Source organism: Gekko japonicus, unplaced genomic scaffold (genome assembly GCF_001447785.1).
Source record: "Gekko japonicus isolate JY-2015 unplaced genomic scaffold, Gekko_japonicus_V1.1 scaffold1500, whole genome shotgun sequence".
Lineage (NCBI taxonomy): Eukaryota > Metazoa > Chordata > Lepidosauria > Squamata > Gekkonidae > Gekko > Gekko japonicus.
In genome coordinates this window covers 246,623-263,989 of record NW_015173177.1, presented here as the reverse complement: position 1 = coordinate 263,989, position 17,367 = coordinate 246,623, and the positions used below count along the sequence as shown (strand labels likewise).

The window sequence follows — 17,367 nt, the reverse complement described above, 5'->3', positions numbered from 1 at the left end:
GGGGAGAGGCAGGGTTGAAGCAACTTACCCTCCCTCTTCTCCTGCTTCCTCCTGGCTGAATGAGGGCCGGAAGCAGGGGGCGGGGCTTCGTCATGTGCCCCACCCCTCGTACCTCACCCGGGGGAACTGCGATCCCCCGCGATCCCCCCCGAAATGACCTCTGCTACAGACTATTATTCTAACGTCAATATCCTACAGGATGCCAAAACAATCCATCACGGCAATCCACCTGTGAACATCTTTAAAACAGTGCTGTGATTAGTCGAAGCCAGCATGAATTTGTCAACAGTAAATCCTGCCAGATGGATTTCCCCCCCTCTCAATTCTATTTTTTTTACTGGGTTACTAGTCTAGTGGATCATGAGAATGCTCTGTAGGCCTAGTCTACACGATTTCAGCAAAGCATTTGTCGAAGTCCCTCATGATTAGCGAACTAACGCAGACTGGATGACATTGTAGATTTACAAATGGTTAGCAAACCATCCTCCAGGAGAGTTCATCAACAGTTCCTTATCAGTCTGGAGGGAGATCTTACTCCCTAGGCAGCCAATTCCACTGCAGAACTACTTTTACTGTAAAAAAAAATAAAATCCTAATAATCCTACTGTAAAAAAACACACCCTAATATCCACCTTTCTGCCCATAATTTAAACCCATCTAGCTGTCTGCTGTGAGAGATATGATGTTGGACTGGATGGAGCCTCATGTTTAAGGAGATGCGTTTCCAATGATTACATTACTGAAGAACAGCTTAGTAGTCTGGTCTTGTGGCTCCACTGGTCTTATTACATTACTGAAGTAGTCTGGTCTTGTGGCTCCACTGGTCTCCCAAAGGCACGTTATTCCTGTATTTATCACTTTAAATTGGCGCTTCATATAAAAAGATGGCCCAATTCTCCGTGTGCCTTGCTGCTTTCCCATTGCCAGCTGGCACATAGTTGGTCTCAAGCTTTGCCTCCCTTAGCATAAGCAAAAGGGAGACATAGCAAGGTGTTACAAAGTATGCAGGAACACACAACTTCACTGGTGTTGCCAACATCACACCCATGGAGTGGGAAGCTACTGAGTCACCCTCAGGTGAGACGGGCAGGAACACAGACAATACCTACCGTGGTCTGATGCTGAAGAGCAAAAACAAATGAAGAAAGGAAGACAGTAAATCAATTACTAAATGAGAGGAACATGGGAACTGGGGCGGGGAGGGCTGAAAAGAAAAGCGACACACAGAATGGCAGGCTGCCTGAATAGGGCTTGCCTGAGGGAAAAAAATGTCCTGTTCCTTGGGTAGAGGCTTAATAGGATGTTACCTACCAGATGTTATTTACCTCAGTGCCCTGAAAAGATTCACATCCCCATTTCCACACATTGCGTCTCTATTTAAACAGACATTTTTCTTCAGGCCCTTACAACAGGGCGCCTTTAAGATCAGCCAAAGTTTTTTCTGTGAACAGATGATTTGTGTCACTTCACATCCTGCTGGTTAAAATCAGACTACTGTTAAGTGTGCGACTGTACTTTACTGGTTCTTGTCGAAATACATCCTTTCCTGTGGTGTTTTGACATGTAAATATTGTGTTTTATTTCTATGATTTTAATGTGCGGTTTTATATATATGTTGCTGTGGTTTAAAAAAGTAGGCCTCTATAGTCAGAAAGAAGGGGGCTGAATGGGTGATTGACGTGTATGATGACTGGATGATAGCTGTGCCCTATGGGGTTGAGTGGTTTGGAGAGTTTTGGTTCAGAGTGTGTGGGGAAAGAATTGAGTGAGGTGCTGTGAAGAGTATGAGGGATCTGTGTTCTTTGTGGAAGTTATTAGCCTTAATGGCAAATGAGAAAATAAGCCTTCATGGCTAGGTCTGTTTAAGGAACTTCAGAGAAAAAAATAACTGTACCTCTCTGAAACCATTACACTTATGACCATTGCTGAAATCGTTATGCTGTTATACTTCTAAATACTCTCTTTACGGTTAAGAGAAAATAACTTTTATTTTAAAGGATCCTCTTTTACCTCAGAGCCATACCCACATGCTGACCGTTCTTTCATTCTACCAAATATAACTAAGCCATCCTGTTATTTGGGTCCAATGAAGAATTCAAAGGCAAGAGCCTAGGGTGGCACCAATAATAAATCGGAAATGCTAAGAAAGGCAAGGAGGCAGCATAAACACATCACCTCAGAACACTACAAAGAGGTGCCTTTAGAGGGGTTACATATAAGGGGTCTCAGAAAAGAGCAAAATGTTACATTCCTTTCCCCCCTAACTATTCAAAGCACCAGAGCTCTGCTTCTTGTGATGCTATGGAGGTCAACCTAGCCAGCCACAAGCTTGAACAGAGGAAATGGCTGTCAATGCCTTTTCAGGTTAGCTCCTGGGTTACAAGCCCTAAAGGTAAAGCCCTACAAATGCCAAAAAAGACCAGATGATTGAGGGTGGGAAAGCAGGCAACACTCTGGCACAATGATCTTGGTAACCACAAAGACACACAAGCACACAGTTGGGACAACAAAATAAAAAACTCTCAAGAAGACACTTTGAGCCACTTGGAAGTGGGAAATCACCCAAGTAGCAGTCTCCTAACCGTCTCCCTGGTGAGGAGGGCCTTTTAGTACAATACACAGGTCACATCTGTGTTTGTAACTGGAAGTACATGCAAAAGGGAGCCTCAGCCGATCCTCACAACCATAGTGACCATGCATGTACAACATTGCAAGTACAAATGCTCTGTTCACCCACTTTTAAAGCATATAATCAGAACAGAGAGACACTTGAAGGGATTTCATACCAATATTTCCTCCAGAAAACTTTATCTAGGACTACCAGCTACTGGAAAGGGGGAAAAGCCCCTCTATAGTAGAGACTTAATGGGATATTATTTACTTCCCAGCTGCCCTAGGGAACAAGACATTTCATTTCCAGGCCTGGCTACCCATATGAAGCAGCTCAGAAAAGAAGGGAAGGGATTCAGGAAATACCATCATGGCAACAGGCTCAAGGAAGTTGTCATACACCTTCCTGTACACAAAGGTACACATTGACTGAAGACGGTGAAAGGGTGGATGCTGAGTGGGAACAACAAATAAAGATAAAATAAAAGAACAAATGCTGAAACAGTCAAACTCAATTGGTCTTTAATTAACAGGGTAATGGCATTACAGAGAACACATACACCATGAAACTTCATGCATGCGATCTCACACAGGACTGTGTGCATGAACCTCGAATAGGACCATTGACATCCTGGAAGTTTCTCATGGTGTTTTCTGCAGATCTAAGCTCATACTGGTGTTTGGACCTACTGTGACGATAAATGGTAACAGAGGCACTGTATACTGTAGAGATTTAGTGGCTCAGAGCATCTGCTTGGCATGCAGGAGGTCCCAGGTTCAGTCCCTGGCATCTCCAATTAAAAGGATCAGGTAGCAGGTGACGGAAAAGACCTCTGCTGATACCTTGGAGAGCCACTACGGATCAGAGTATTCAATAGAGACCTTCACAGACCAACGGTCTGAAGTCTGTATAAGGGAGCTTCATACGTTCATACTCAGCACTGAAATATACGGCAGACATTTGCCACACAAACATCCATTCACCCACTGTGACTGACTCCTGGGAAGTTTCTTTGAGGGTAGGGGGAGAGGAGAGCTTGTATGCACTGAGAGGCTACAGTGAATTTGAAGGTTACATGCAGCTTGCCCAGATCTGCTAGTGATGATAATGGAATTCATGGATGAAACAAAACTGGTAAGAACACCGGAGGTGGGAGAGAAGGGGAAGAACAGAAAAACCTTTGCTAGACATTTGGCCTTTCGTTGGTCTGAAACAAAAACAGGACTTAGTACAGGCAACAGCACTGCAGAGTCCAATGGGGCTCAGTTTGTACGTGGAATTATTCTCTCAGCACTGTTAAGAACTGGGCATGCTGAGCCAAAGCAGACACAACAGTAGGAGTTGGGAGATAAATGTCTCTCCCAAATTTTAAATGTTAAACGGCCATGCCCCACAGTCCTTGTGTCAGACAAGCATCATTGAAGGTGAAGGGCAATACCTGTATAATTTTGTTGCATCAAAACAGGGCAAGGTAAGATGTCTGCAAAATAAAGTTTAAGTGAGAGAGGGTTTAATTGGTTTATTTATGGCAGAAAGTCTAAAACGGCTTAAATGTTGCTATTCCTATGTCCATTTATGGCTCCAAACTTCATTTTAGATGGTGTAATCATTGTGTTAGGGCTCCCTCACCTGTTTTCCTTTAATGCTTGGAGATGTCTGTAATTACAGTTTTGCTCACCTGCAAATATTTGCACAAGACAAACAGATCACTTACAGACTTCTCATCACGGTGACCTCTTAACTGGGTGGTAAGAAACAGGGAGGGGAAAAGCAAACAAACTTGATCCAAAAACTGGAATCAAGAACCACAAGGGTAAGAAAGAAGTCTGATAAAGGGCCAGTATTAAAAACCTAGTTGAAACTTGTCATATACAAAAATACATGTATTTATTAGAAACACAGTTAAAAACAAATAAGGTTCTAATGAAAGCCTCGTTAAAAAGTAAAAGTGGCCTAAACACAAGGGCCAATACACATGACCTGACGCGTTTCCGCCCTATTGGGGGCCTTCTTCAGAGGTCCAAAGCAACTTATGAGTTGTTTGATTGCAATATGTATTATTGTTACGTGTACCTCAATATTGTTTGACCTCTGAAGAAGGCCCCCAATAGGGCGGAAACGCGTCAGGTCATGTGTATTGGCCCTTGTGTTTAGGCCACTTTTACTTTTTAACGAGGCTTTCACTGGGCCCTTGTTTTTAACTGTGTTTCTGATAAATACATGTATTTTTGTATATGACAAGTTTCAACTAGGTTTTTAATAGTGGCCCTGTATTAGACATCTAACTTGGGCCTCTTAGGGCCACGGAATAAAGCATTTAGGAAAAGATTAAATTTTGGGAGACACTAGGAAGAAATCCATGAGAAAATCTGGAATTAATCCTCAAAAGAAACACATTCAAAGCAAATAGGTTAGATCCAATTACTTTGACCCTGCTAAGCCTTCTTCTAACTAAAGGAGTTATTGGATCCAACCCATTAAAATAATCCTAGATTGGCACATTTACACATGCCTTACATACTACATGATGCACCACAGACAAGGGCTTTCTGTCCCCTCTATAATACAGTCAGTGGCAATACACTCTAGCTTTGGCACATGCTTCACACTAGGGGGTTTGGCCAAAACGTGCACTGAAAAGGATATACGGCCATCCCTAGAACGGCCCCAGAAACCATGGTTTTCCACAAGGCATGAACTTGCTTTGCTTCCCTATTTCATAAAGTTTAATTTGGTTTCCATGTTTTCAGTTGCAACCTCATTAATTACAAGAACTAAGCATCTTTGCTACGAGTCTCCTAGCTTGTTTCTCCAAGCAATGATCTATAGTATTTCTACTACTGGAAGTGCAATTGTTTTGTAAAAGCGATTTTCTACTCCTTCCCGGAAGATGGTTTTATTAATGTGCCCTTGCTGGATCAAACCAAGAAAGAAGGTTTTCTGGGTATTTCCAGCAGGATAAGGTGGCAATAGCATGCTGCATAGGCTGCCTTTGGTATTTGGGTAATTAGAGGCATGTTGTATCTGTACACGGAGGTTTCCACTTTAGGTACCATGACTAGTAAGGTAGACAGGACTTCCTAACCCTCTATGTGCCCTTGCTGGATCAAACCAAGAAAGTTTTTCTGGATATTTCCAGCAGGATAAGGTGGCAATAGTATGCTGCATAGGCTACCCTTGGTATTTGGGTAACTAGAGGCATATTGTATCTGTACACGGAGGTTTCCACTTTAGGTACCATGACTAGTAAGGTAGACCAGACTTCCTAACCCTCTTCTGAAGCCTAACAATGGACATGAATTCTACACCTTAATGTGTCACCAAAGAGCAAGAAGCCAGCATGAATCAAACTATGCAAAGCTAGGAAGCGCTGCTACCCCAACGGCAAAGCCTGAAGGCAAAGCTGCAACTCCAAGGAAGAGGCATGCACATGCAAAAAACCCACACACCATCCTGAAGCCAGTGCTGCCCCTCAGATTCTAAGTATGTTCTTGGCTTTGTCGTAGGGCTGGACCACCTTGTCTCTTTCCACATCAGCAGGGGATGGGGATGGTGGTCTCCTAACATGTGTCACGTTCAGCTGAACGCAACCAGCCCAAAGGCAAAGTTTAAGCTGAAGCCGCCAAGGCTGATCGATGGGCTGAGAGGGTTTGAAAGCAATACATGGTGGTGAAGTTCTGCGACTCTCCTGGGTAGAGACTGGTTGTAACCTTTAAGCTGTAGCGTCTCGTGAGCAAAAATTCTACTTTGTGAGCTACCGGCACTAACGTTGTGAGCGAGCGATTGGGCTACTGCATAAATTAGTTTGCTCTGGAGCCGTCCTTCCTGAGCTAAGACAAAAATGCGCGAGCCAGAAGCTAAAAAACCGTGAGCTAGCTCACTCTAACTCAGCTTAGAGGGAACACTGGTTGTAACATACCTTCTGCAGGGCACTGCTAATGCACCTAAATTTACTGCAGTCTCCTTGGGGTGCAATGGGAGTACAGGCCAAGAGGCCGTAGCTTTGTCAAAAAAAAAATTAAAAATTGATATGCTGTTGAGAAGCCACCCAAGCTTAACCCCTGGAACAATTCATAAGGTGAACTAGCAGCTCCTTGGTGTTTACTAATCCGATTGAAACTACAGTATTAGAGGCCAGTGTGGGTGCAGTGGTTAGATTGCTGGAATGTAATCTGAGAAACCTGGGTTCAAAACCCCACTTTGCCCTGAAATCCCGTGTGTGACCTTGGTCCGGTGCCTCCCCCCTCAGCCTGACCTACCTCAGGGTTGTCAGGAGGATTAGAGGGAGAATCCTGTCTGTCACCCTGAGCTCTTTGGAGAAAAGGGTGGGATCTATATGAATGCACCAAAATAAATAAGTAAATAAAATATTGCTCAGAAGGAGTCTCCTTCTCCCAAGGAATTCACTGGGTAAAGAGGTGTGGGGAAATGGGACTCAACACAAGAACACTTCACCAGCACGCCCCCCTCACACGTGTTTGTGATATCGTACACAACAATTAACACAGATTCTGAAGGAGTTGGAGATGGGGAATAATCTTTATTTAGCCAAAAAGGAGGGGAGGAAAATGAAGGCGGGGGGGGGGGGGGCAGAGCAACTGAAGAGGGGAATGATTAGATGAAGAAGTCTATTTTACACACCTCCCCGGCCCGGCAGGATCGCACCAGGAAGGTGAGTGACAGCACACAGGCTGCTGTTTCCAGTGAATGCCACCGGACTACTAGGTATGGAACTAACCAGCCCTCTCAAGTGTCAGGACAGGCTGCGCTCTGTTAGTGATCAGCTTCTATTCTGCGCCAGCGGCAGCGTGTGAAGGCCAGAGCTCAGAAGGCATGCGTGGGCAGGACCGTCACACGATGATGTTCCCCACCTCCGTTTGTGTCCAGCGAGTCCAGCCTGAGCAAGCGCTCCAAGGTCCTCCCAAGGGCCTCCTCCAGCCTTCTGTGGAGCGCCCGGGCGCCTTCCAGTTCCGCCTGCAGCGTCTGTTCCTGCCCTGTGCTGGGGAGGCCGTGCAGAAAAGGAAGAAGGTTAGGAGAGGGCCTTATGAAGTCGCCCTGCCAAGGGCGGCTCCGACCCCCTTTCCCATCAAACTGCATCACTGACCCAACTGGCACCATTGTATGGATCTCTCTCAAGAACATTGGGAAAGTTGGAAAGGGCACCAGAACACGCCCTGCCACTCAGTACTTTTCCCTGAACCACCCTCTGAAGTTTTTAATAAATCTAACATTCTACCTGTGGTTTCACTGGCTAACTGGGAGAGCAATATTTGAGTCCAGGAGCACCTTAAAGACCAACAGAATTTCCAGGGTGTAATTCCATCCATCCATCCATCCATCCATCCATCCATCCATCCATCCATCCATCCATCCCTCTACCATATCTGTGTACCACCTATCTATCCACTTATCTCTCTGTCTGTGTGTCTTTTGTGTGCTAGCCTGGATGTCATGGTTGACTTCTGGTGACCTCTACTGGGGGCTTGGACTTTTTCAGAGAGGTGGCTTGCTATTGCCTGCCACTGTGTCCTGGCCCTGGTATTCCTTGGAGGTCTCCCATCCAAGTACTTGCCAGGGTCAGCCCATGCTTAGCTTCCCAGATCTGACACGATCGGGCTTGCCTGGGCTATCCAGGGCAGGCCAAGGTGTAAGCTTTTGAAAGTTAACGCTTCTTTGTCAGATAACTGGGAGTGGGGGATTGCGTGGTGGGAGATGGGACAGGAAAGAAACACAAACCGCAAAATGAAATTTTTTGTTTTTGACGGCCCTTCACATCCGATATAGAAATGCAGGTCTTGCAGGGGTGGTGGGAAAGTGCCGTCAAGCCACAGTTGACTTATGGTGTGGTGGGAGTTGGGACAGGAAAGTGGTGGTGGGAAAGTGCCGTCAAGTCACAGCTGACTTATGGTAACCCCTGGTAGGGTTTTCACGGCAAGGGACATTCAGAGGGGGTTTTCCACTCTCTGCCTCCACGTCACAACCCTGGTATTCCTTGGAGGTCTCCCATCCAAATACTTGCCAGGGCTGATCCTGCTTAGCTCCTGAGATGTGATGACGAGATCGGGATAACCTGAGCAATCCAGGTCAGGGCACAATATCTTGTAGCTACTGGGAACCAGATGTCTCCTCACCTGTCAGGAGGCGCATGGAACTTCACCAAAGTGTTGTAGAGCTGCTTTTCTGTTTGCAGGGCCTCATTCAGCTGATTCTTCTCCGCTGCCAGTTCCTCCAGCAGCAGCAAAAGCTGCAAAGGAAAGTGTTGTGTTTAGCAAGCACAGATTTGATTCCGCACAGACCAACCAAGGGGAGGCAAAACTCTCATCAAGAGACACCTCTGACACCACTGCTCCCAAGTATACCCTGAGGTTTATCCTTGTAGTTTAACCTTCCCTACTTACTGAAGACACGCCCCCTTGCACTGGCGGGATTCAGGGTGCAAGCAAACATAACAGCACCATCCGTAGCCCAATCTAAGACCGCTTCGACAGGCAGCCATATCACCAAACGATGTAAAAGCTGAACGCTTGATGCACTGAACGAGCATCTTTTGACAATGAAAGGTTCAATGTGGTATAACAGAAAGAGCGCTGGATTGGATGAAAAGAGTTTAAATGCTTGCTTCGTCAAGTAGGTCACTTGGTCAGGCTCTCACGTTCAACCTCACTGGGGTTTCCAAAGAGATAAGAATGTACACATCACAAGCGTCCCATACCAAGCAAGCCTGGGCCTACTGCGTGGCACGGAAGACTTTTTCTGCCATACCTGATGCTTCCTGTTTCCTGCGACTTCTTGCCCCTGCGATTCCCCTTGGGCAACTTTTTCCCGAAGCATCAGAACTTCCTGGGTAAGCCTCTCCATGGCTGGCATTTCTTCAGGATCAACCAGCTGCATCTGCAGGTCCTGGAAATCAACCAAAACAATGTTGCTTGGAGGGAAGTGAAGAAATGCTGTCCGTGGCCCAGGACCTCAAAGTCTACCATTGTCTTCACAAACTGACAGGACCTCGGTCGCACCCACCTTGATAAGTTCTTCTTTGATCTGAATGCTCCTGGTAAGAGATTCAACATCGGAAGCTTGAACCTGCAGCTCCTCCTCTTGGGAAACCACCACAGACTGAAGAGCGGACAATTCCAGCTGTGGAGGAGAGATGCCAAAGAGGGAGATGCTTTCACAAAGGAAATGCCGGACACTGCCTGTTCTGACAGCATAATACCTATCCCCACGCAGTGGCTTTTCCCAGTGGTGGATTTTCAGACAAAACCGTGAGCTCTTTTGCAGGGCCCTGCACAGCTCTCCTTAGGAAAACTGTAGGAAAGCAGATATTAAATGCTGGCTCCAGAACCAGGGGTGTCTCATCATCACCCTGTTCTGCTTGGAGGTGCTGCGGATGATCAGGGATGTCAATGCAAGGAAGACAGCTTCAGAGGGTGGCCCTGTTGGTCTGCAGTGGAACAGTCCGACTGGAGCCCAGCAGCACCTTGGAGACCAACGAGAGTTTCAGGAGACCGGCTTTCGAGAGTCAAAGCTCCCTGTGTCAGACTGTGCCGAAAGCGTACACACCCTGAAACGCTTGTTGGTCTCGAAGAATCGAACTGTTCCACTGCAAGGAAGTGCATCGCTGCCTTCAGTCCTATGGAGGAAGCCAGCACAGTAGAGTTAAGGTCTCTGCAGGAAATGGTCACATCCCTCCCTAAGGAGCATCAAAACCAATCCACGAAATGAAGACGGCTGCATCCAGATGTTGGGATGAACCTTTGTCCACAACGGGCTCAGTCACAACTTGGTCTTGTGCTCGTGCACACGGAAGACGGTTGAAAACTTTCTTGGCTTGCCAAGACTTCAGTTAAATTTGCCACGATGCCGAATGCAGCCATAAATTAGCCGGGGTCTGTTTGCTTCCCCCCAAAAAACAGGATTCTAAGTCGCTCTGGTTTAAAATCCTGGTTCGTGGGGAGGAAGCACTTCCTGGTTTTCCCCAGGAACACATATTTGATATGACAGCCGACGGGGAGTTTCTTTGATGACTTCACAAGCCAGGAAACTTACAATCAACTTTCCAAGCACAAATTGAGGGAAGGATATACAATCACTTCTGTTTGAGTCAGTCCTGGGTTGGTTGCAATATACAGGAGCTGGCATTGCCTCGAAACAAGAAACCCAGAATAGGATAAACTAATACACAGACAACATTATGCCATTTCCAAGAAAGAGCAGCACAGGAATGGGGAACGCCAGCCAGCTTCGCAGACCCCTTGTCTGGCACACGATATATTCCCCCATGAGAGGGATCCCGCATCTATGCCATTCCCCAGACTCCTCAAACTCACTCGGCTCTCTCTTTCCTTTCGCGCCAACAGCTCAAGCTCGTCCTTCACACTGGAGAGTTCCTTCTCCAGTCCGGCAGTCGACTCCGAGACACCTGGTGCATGGGGGGAAACACAAGCGCCCGTCTCTTTACCTCCAACTCAAAAAACTCTGAAACAGACCTAAAAGCAGCATTTAGGAGGAAGAAAAGCAGCTCCAAGAGGAGGCTTGCCCAGCACCAACTAGTAGGTAAGAAAAGGGTTAAGCAACCCCCCCCCCACACCCCCAGCAGTCTCCCAAGGGTGGCTGTAATTGACACACAAACATACAGGGGGAAATGCACACAATTAAATGACACCTGTAGCTCCAAAGCCTTAGACCAGGATGGGGCTAGGGACACCCAGACACCTGCTATCAATTGTTCGAAGCTCAAAAGGCATTTCTAAACTTAAATCAAGAAATCCATTGCCAATATTCAGTGCTGAGTGCAAGGCTCGAATATAGAAGCAATTCCCTCTGGACTTCTCAATTCATCCCGTCAAGAATACACTGCTCCAGCTATATTAGACAGAAGCCCCGTGGCCCGTTAAAGCTAAAAAAATTTTTTAAAAAATTAATCCAACATAAGCTTTTATGAGCCAGAGCTCCCTGGAATATATTTTGCTAGTCTTTAAATGTTCCACTGCTTCAGTGTAATTTAGCTGAAACAGACTAACATACGTGCTCCTCTGTAGTAGCCCAACAAGTGATGACATTGGAGGTATCTGTTCTCCATCCTACTGTGCAAGGAACGTTTCTGATTCATCAGGATCAGTGTTCCCTCTAAGCTGAGTCAGTGTGAGCTAGGTCACAGTTTTTTAGCCTCCGGCTCACACATTTTTGCCTTAGCTCAGGAAGGAGGGCTCCAGAGCAAACTAATTTATGCAGTAGCCAAATCGCTCGCTCGCAACTTTAATGCCAGTAGCTCACAAAGTAGAATTTTTGCTCACAAGACTCCACCGCTTAGAGGGAGCATTGATCAGGATCAGTCATCAATGAGGAGGGTTTTCCTCTCTCTTCTCTCTCACCAAGTCTTTTATGAGCCAGAGCTCCCTGGAATATGTTTTGCTAGTCTTTAAATGTTCCATTGCTTCAGTTTAATTTAGCTGAAACAGACTAACATATATGCTCCTCTGTAGTAGCCCAGCAAGTGATGACATTGGATGTATCTGTTCTCCATCCTACTGTGCAAGGAACATTTCTGATTCATCAGGATCAGTGTTCCCTCTAAGCTGAGTCAGTGTGAGCTAGGTCACAGTTTTTTAGCCTCCGGCTCACACATTTTTGCCTTAGCTCAGGAAGGAGGGCTCCAGAGCAAACTAATTTATGCAGTGGCCAAATCGCTCGCTCGCAACTTTAATGCCAGTAGCTCACAAAGTAGAATTTCTGCTCACAAGACTCCACCGCTTAGAGGGAGCATTGATCAGGATCCCTAGTTACCAGTCATCAATGAGGACGGTTTTCCTCTCTCTTCTCTCTCACCAAGAGATACTCTCTGAACTGCTTTTTCTGCTGCGGCCAGTAGGGGTCAGGAGACAAGCACAGGTTCTTGCAACTCAGCTATCCCACTGAAGACTCTCTTACCCCTCTAGGAATCTCCTACCCCTGTTTATCCTGGGAAGAGAGTTTCAAATTACTGGGGTGTGCAGCCAAGCTGGAAAGTCTCTATCCACAATGGGCGCCTTTATTCCCTTGTGTTCTCTTGGTAAAGCTTGGAACCCAGCAGAGGTTCACAGGGTAGCAGAAGAAGCCACAAAACAATGAAAAGCTGAATTTCTGTTTCAGATTTTCTTTACTTAACACATTAAAAAAATCGCAGAAGATAAGAATTTATACTGACAGCAAGTAAGCAAATAAATGCGCCCTATAATTTGCATCTTATTCCCCCTGTCCAAAAAAGGCCTCCCTGAGGTTTCTGTCATCTACCCACTGATAACTGGCCATTATTCCATCTATATCAACGGGCCAGAACCCATTATAGCCAGCTGAATTTTTGTTTTAAGCTGTCACTACCAATTTTAATGTTTTGTATTGTATTGTGTTTTAAATTCTATTTATTACAAATGATGTTACCTGCCCTGACCCCGTTCGCCGGATGGGTGGGATAGAAATACAAATAATAAATAAATAAATTTTAAAAAGGTGGCATATTCATGGTTCTCCCCTCATTTTGCCCTAACAAGTATCCTGTGAGGTAGGCCAGGCTGCAAGTGACTTGCCCAAGATTGTCTAGCAAGTTCTGTGACTGAGTAACGATTTTAGCATGGCTCTCCCAGGTCTTAGTCCAACATTCAAACGACTAAACTATCCTAGCTTCTTAACACACTGTAAGATACATTACAAACACACACCAACTTTAGGTTACAGATGCTTGCTTTTTAGTTCATGTCCACGGTACCGGGAAAGATGTTCCCCTTCCCTGCTCCCCACACCACACTACCCTTCCCTAATTCCTTATTGCCTTCATCTTCTTGCAAACCTCACACTCAGGGACTGGTACCTTACTAGACACCTCCTTGTTATCTACTATTAGGCAACAACTGCCCCTAGGAGATTCCAGCAGATTCTGTGACTATGAAGTTCTGACTTCAGACCTCCAATGCAACGAGCCATTTGATTCACATTAGCAACAATCTACATTATCAACTCTGTCCCAGACTGGTGACTCGGCAGCGGTCAAACCTTGAGAGGCCAGCATCTGAGCACCACCAGAGCACATGGGAGGAATTTCCTAAGGGCACCAAGAAGGCTCCCCAAATTACCCACAGAGGCAGGTCTCCACCAACCCAAAAGCTGGATTGTTTTTCCAAAAACAGGGGGAAGAAAGTGCGCTTGTTTAAGGGCTCCTAAACTTCATGGGCTTAGAGACCATTTTTTACATGGTCCTGCAGAACAGCGCTGTGAGCAAGCATGGCCTTTCGCTGAACTAAAGTCACCAAGGACTAACCTTTCTCCTTTTTGGACGCGTTGTCTTTTCCCTTAGGGATCGCGGTAGTGATGTTCTCATCAGACCTTCCTTGCTTCAGTGCCTGAGAATACAAAAACACACTCAGATGTCTTTACTGATATTTCAAGAGTCCAGGAGGCCTGAGCAAGACTTTAGACTCCAGACAAACGAGACCAGCAAGGATAGTTTCACAGGTGGGTCATCTTGCTGGCCTGCAGTAGCAAGAACAAGATTTGAGTTTGGTGGCACCTTAAAACCCAGCAAGATTTCCAAGGTATAAGCTTCCCGAGAGTCAACGCTCTCTTTGTCAGAGGCCAGCAAGAAGGTGCTCGAGTACAGCTTTCTAACAGTCAACTGGCTGATAAAGCTTCCCTCAACTGTGAAGGACCACTGATTCCCTCTCGCCTGACTGATATTGCTCACCATACCTGTATGCCTCAGGGGAGGTGGGGTGAGAGTGGAGCATCTCTTTTCAGAATATTCAGACTCTGCACTTCTGAACTGCAAATCCAAGCTCAGAACGAAGACATTACATTTTTGTACTTGCTCAAAAGAAGCTCTTGCTATAGCTGGGGAGAACCCGCTTGCACAAGGAATCAAGATGGGTCTAATATTCTCAGCCACATACTAATAAAGCACTCAAAACCCCAGAGAACATCCTACTTTCCCTGCATAAAACTTACCAGCAATCACAGCCTATTCAATTGTTAATCTCCAAACCATTGTTTTAAAAAGACAGGCTGTCCCTTTTATCCCTCAAAGCACTCTATGTACATTTATTTATGGCCTTCAAAAACATACACAAAAAGGAAAGAAATGTACAGAAATGCTTTTTTGGGGGGGGGATAGGTTTCTGTAATGTTTTAGGCCACAGGCACTCAGAACTGTGCATGGCTAGCCTACTGCAAATTTGCTGCACTTATTTCCCCTGAGCTTGGCCTTGGCGACAAAACTGCTGAGTTTGTAGATACTTTGTTGATGCAAGATGCACATCCCAGGCAGTCCCCGTCACTCAAACGTCTTATGCACAGGCAGCCTAAAATTGTCATTTTTTTCATGTACCGGCTATTGTGACAAAGAGGGCTGCCAGCCCAGGAGAAATGTGCCAAAGACACAAAATCTGTTCCACTTCAACAGAGTCTTGCAATGACGATCTTAAGACTGTCCTTGCAGCTGTACCTCAGGAGGTACAGGGTTTTGTATCATCCAGGGGGAAAGCAGGAAATCCCTATGTTATAAGCAGGGTCTTGCACTCAGAAAGTTGATCGGCAATGGCAGGTATTTCAACATGTACAAGCTCAGCTGCTGCAGCATGTCTTTCTGCATGCAGTGGCTCCACACAGTCGTCTTTGGAAGTGCTGGGAGCAACACAGCCAGGATCACATGGAAGCCCCCCTTTGCAGTGAGCAGCTGCCTAGCTTTGCTTCTGTAACAGCCTCTGTTCCTGTGAGGTGACTGCTAGAAGCAGGCAGCTTGCCATGAAAGCCTCAAACTGTTTGGGGTAGAGAAAGCCCAAATGCTCCTGGGTAGGGTTGCCAGGAGCAATCATTGCAACGGTGGGGGAATTTGGGGGGCGGTCCAGGAGTGGGTGGCAACGTCCCCAATGCAATGATGTCGTGCAGAAGTGATGTCATCATGTCAGCGATGCTCTGCTTTTTGAGCAAACTCTATGGTTTAAAATTGGGCTCAAACCATAGAGTTCTGCCCAAAAAGCAGTGTCACCATGCGACATCGCCAACACAATGATGTCACTTCCGCATGACATCATCACATTGAGGACGTTGTTGTGCAATGTCTCTGTTCGGGGACAGGGCTTCTGTACTGTCCAGCTGGACAGCAGCAGGCAAAAGCCCCCCAAATTGGGGGATCCCTAGCCTGAACCAGGGGTCTGGGAACCCTAGCTTCTGGTCACAAGCGGAAGGACTGATGGCTAACTCCACTCACAGGAGGCTTGGGGTACCTTGAACTGGTAGCGCTGCAATCATCAGCTGCCAAGAAGAATGGCAGAGAACAACTCAAGAGCATAAAGGAAGGAAAGGAAAATCGAATGCAGCCTCTGTATGTACACAGCGAGAGCAAGAAGACAGAGAACACACACCCCTCTGGCTTTCAGAATGAAAGCCAAAGAAGACAAGGTTTACCAAGAAGGCTAAGAAAATGAAACTGAGGAGCTTGCACAACTGAAAGTGATGTAAGTTCTCAATTAACACAGGGCTGCATTACTAGACAAAAGACACCAACGAACACGCAACAGGGCTCTGCGTCGAAAGCACACCCACAAAGGAAAGTGAATATTTATCTACAACCTTTGGGTTAAAACCACTAACATCAATGATGTAACAGAAAACTTAATGCATCTTTGGCTTGTACTTTAGAACTGAATCATTAAGTGCCTTCTTTGTTCACTGCATCAGGAAACAATATTTTTTCAGTATTTAAAAAAAACACTTTATAACCAACTGTATTTCCCCCCCTCAAATGCAAGCAGCTCCATTTCACTCAGCATCTTTCTCCTGCTCGTAAATTCTGAAAAGTTTGCCCATGGGGCCATGGTGGCCCAGGAGGATCTCTTGATCTTCTCCTTCAGATGGTTTGCCCTGCGTATGCCGCACCCAGCAACTGTAAGTATGAGCCACAGACAGCAACACCTAGCGTCCTGGAAAGTAAAAACGGGACTGCTCCAGGAAATTCTGCAAGAGTTAATCTGCCATGTTAAAAAAAGACTGCAGTTCACCTGTCACAGTACTATTTTATGCAAAATCCTTCTAGCACTGGCTTGAAGCGGGTGTCAGCTATGCTTCCATGATGTTTATGGGCAGGAGTGCATCTGCTTGACCTGTGTACCAACTGCTGCTGCATTCCTTTGTTCCTTATTATCTCTGACCTTGTAGGCTGCCTGTGTAGTGTCTTCCCATCAATTACCTGTGGGATTAGTTTCGATTCCCAGCTTTGGCTTTAACGGCCTGGGGCCCCATTCTCCCACGCATGGGAGTCAGGCCGATTAGCCTAGGGATGGGGGGGTGCATACGAATACCCTATATCCCATTTTGCTTGTAGGAACGTAGCCATTCCCAACAGTGACGATGTTACTGCCTCTATAGCTCTTACAATAAAGTTATCACCTTATGATAAGCGTGTACTCAATTGTTTGGCTGTGGGAACCTGACATTCAAGCAAAACCAAACCGAAAAACAAGAACCGAGCAATGACAAAGGGTCATTCACTGGCAACTCGCTCCAGATTTTGTTACATATCAGAGGATATCCCAGCAGGACTGTTGAGCAATATCAGGAGACAATCAACTGGGCATGAGCCGAAGGGAAAATTCCACACGTCCCCCAACATCATCTGGCAGCACAACAGGCGATGACAGTGAAGCGGGCAAAAGTGACTAAAAAATGGAAGGGCCTGCTCAGGAGACAGCACTTTACCTGGGACGGCCGCTGGCACAGTCCTCGCCTCCCTT

General features: G+C 46.1%; 1 protein-coding gene across 1 annotated transcript in view; it reads right to left on the bottom strand.

Moving 5' to 3' along the window:
- Positions 1 to 17,367, bottom strand: part of LOC107119940 (myomegalin) — a 138,729-nt gene that overhangs the window by 69,560 nt on the left and 51,802 nt on the right. The window contains exons 17-23 of the mRNA XM_015422566.1: positions 13,902 to 13,983; positions 10,939 to 11,030; positions 9,629 to 9,745; positions 9,374 to 9,511; positions 8,743 to 8,855; positions 7,483 to 7,610; positions 4,050 to 4,091 (exon numbers count right to left, since the gene is read on the bottom strand). Coding sequence (XP_015278052.1) covers positions 4,050 to 4,091; positions 7,483 to 7,610; positions 8,743 to 8,855; positions 9,374 to 9,511; positions 9,629 to 9,745; positions 10,939 to 11,030; positions 13,902 to 13,983 — 712 coding nt within the window. The remainder of the gene's footprint in view (positions 1 to 4,049; positions 4,092 to 7,482; positions 7,611 to 8,742; positions 8,856 to 9,373; positions 9,512 to 9,628; positions 9,746 to 10,938; positions 11,031 to 13,901; positions 13,984 to 17,367) is intronic.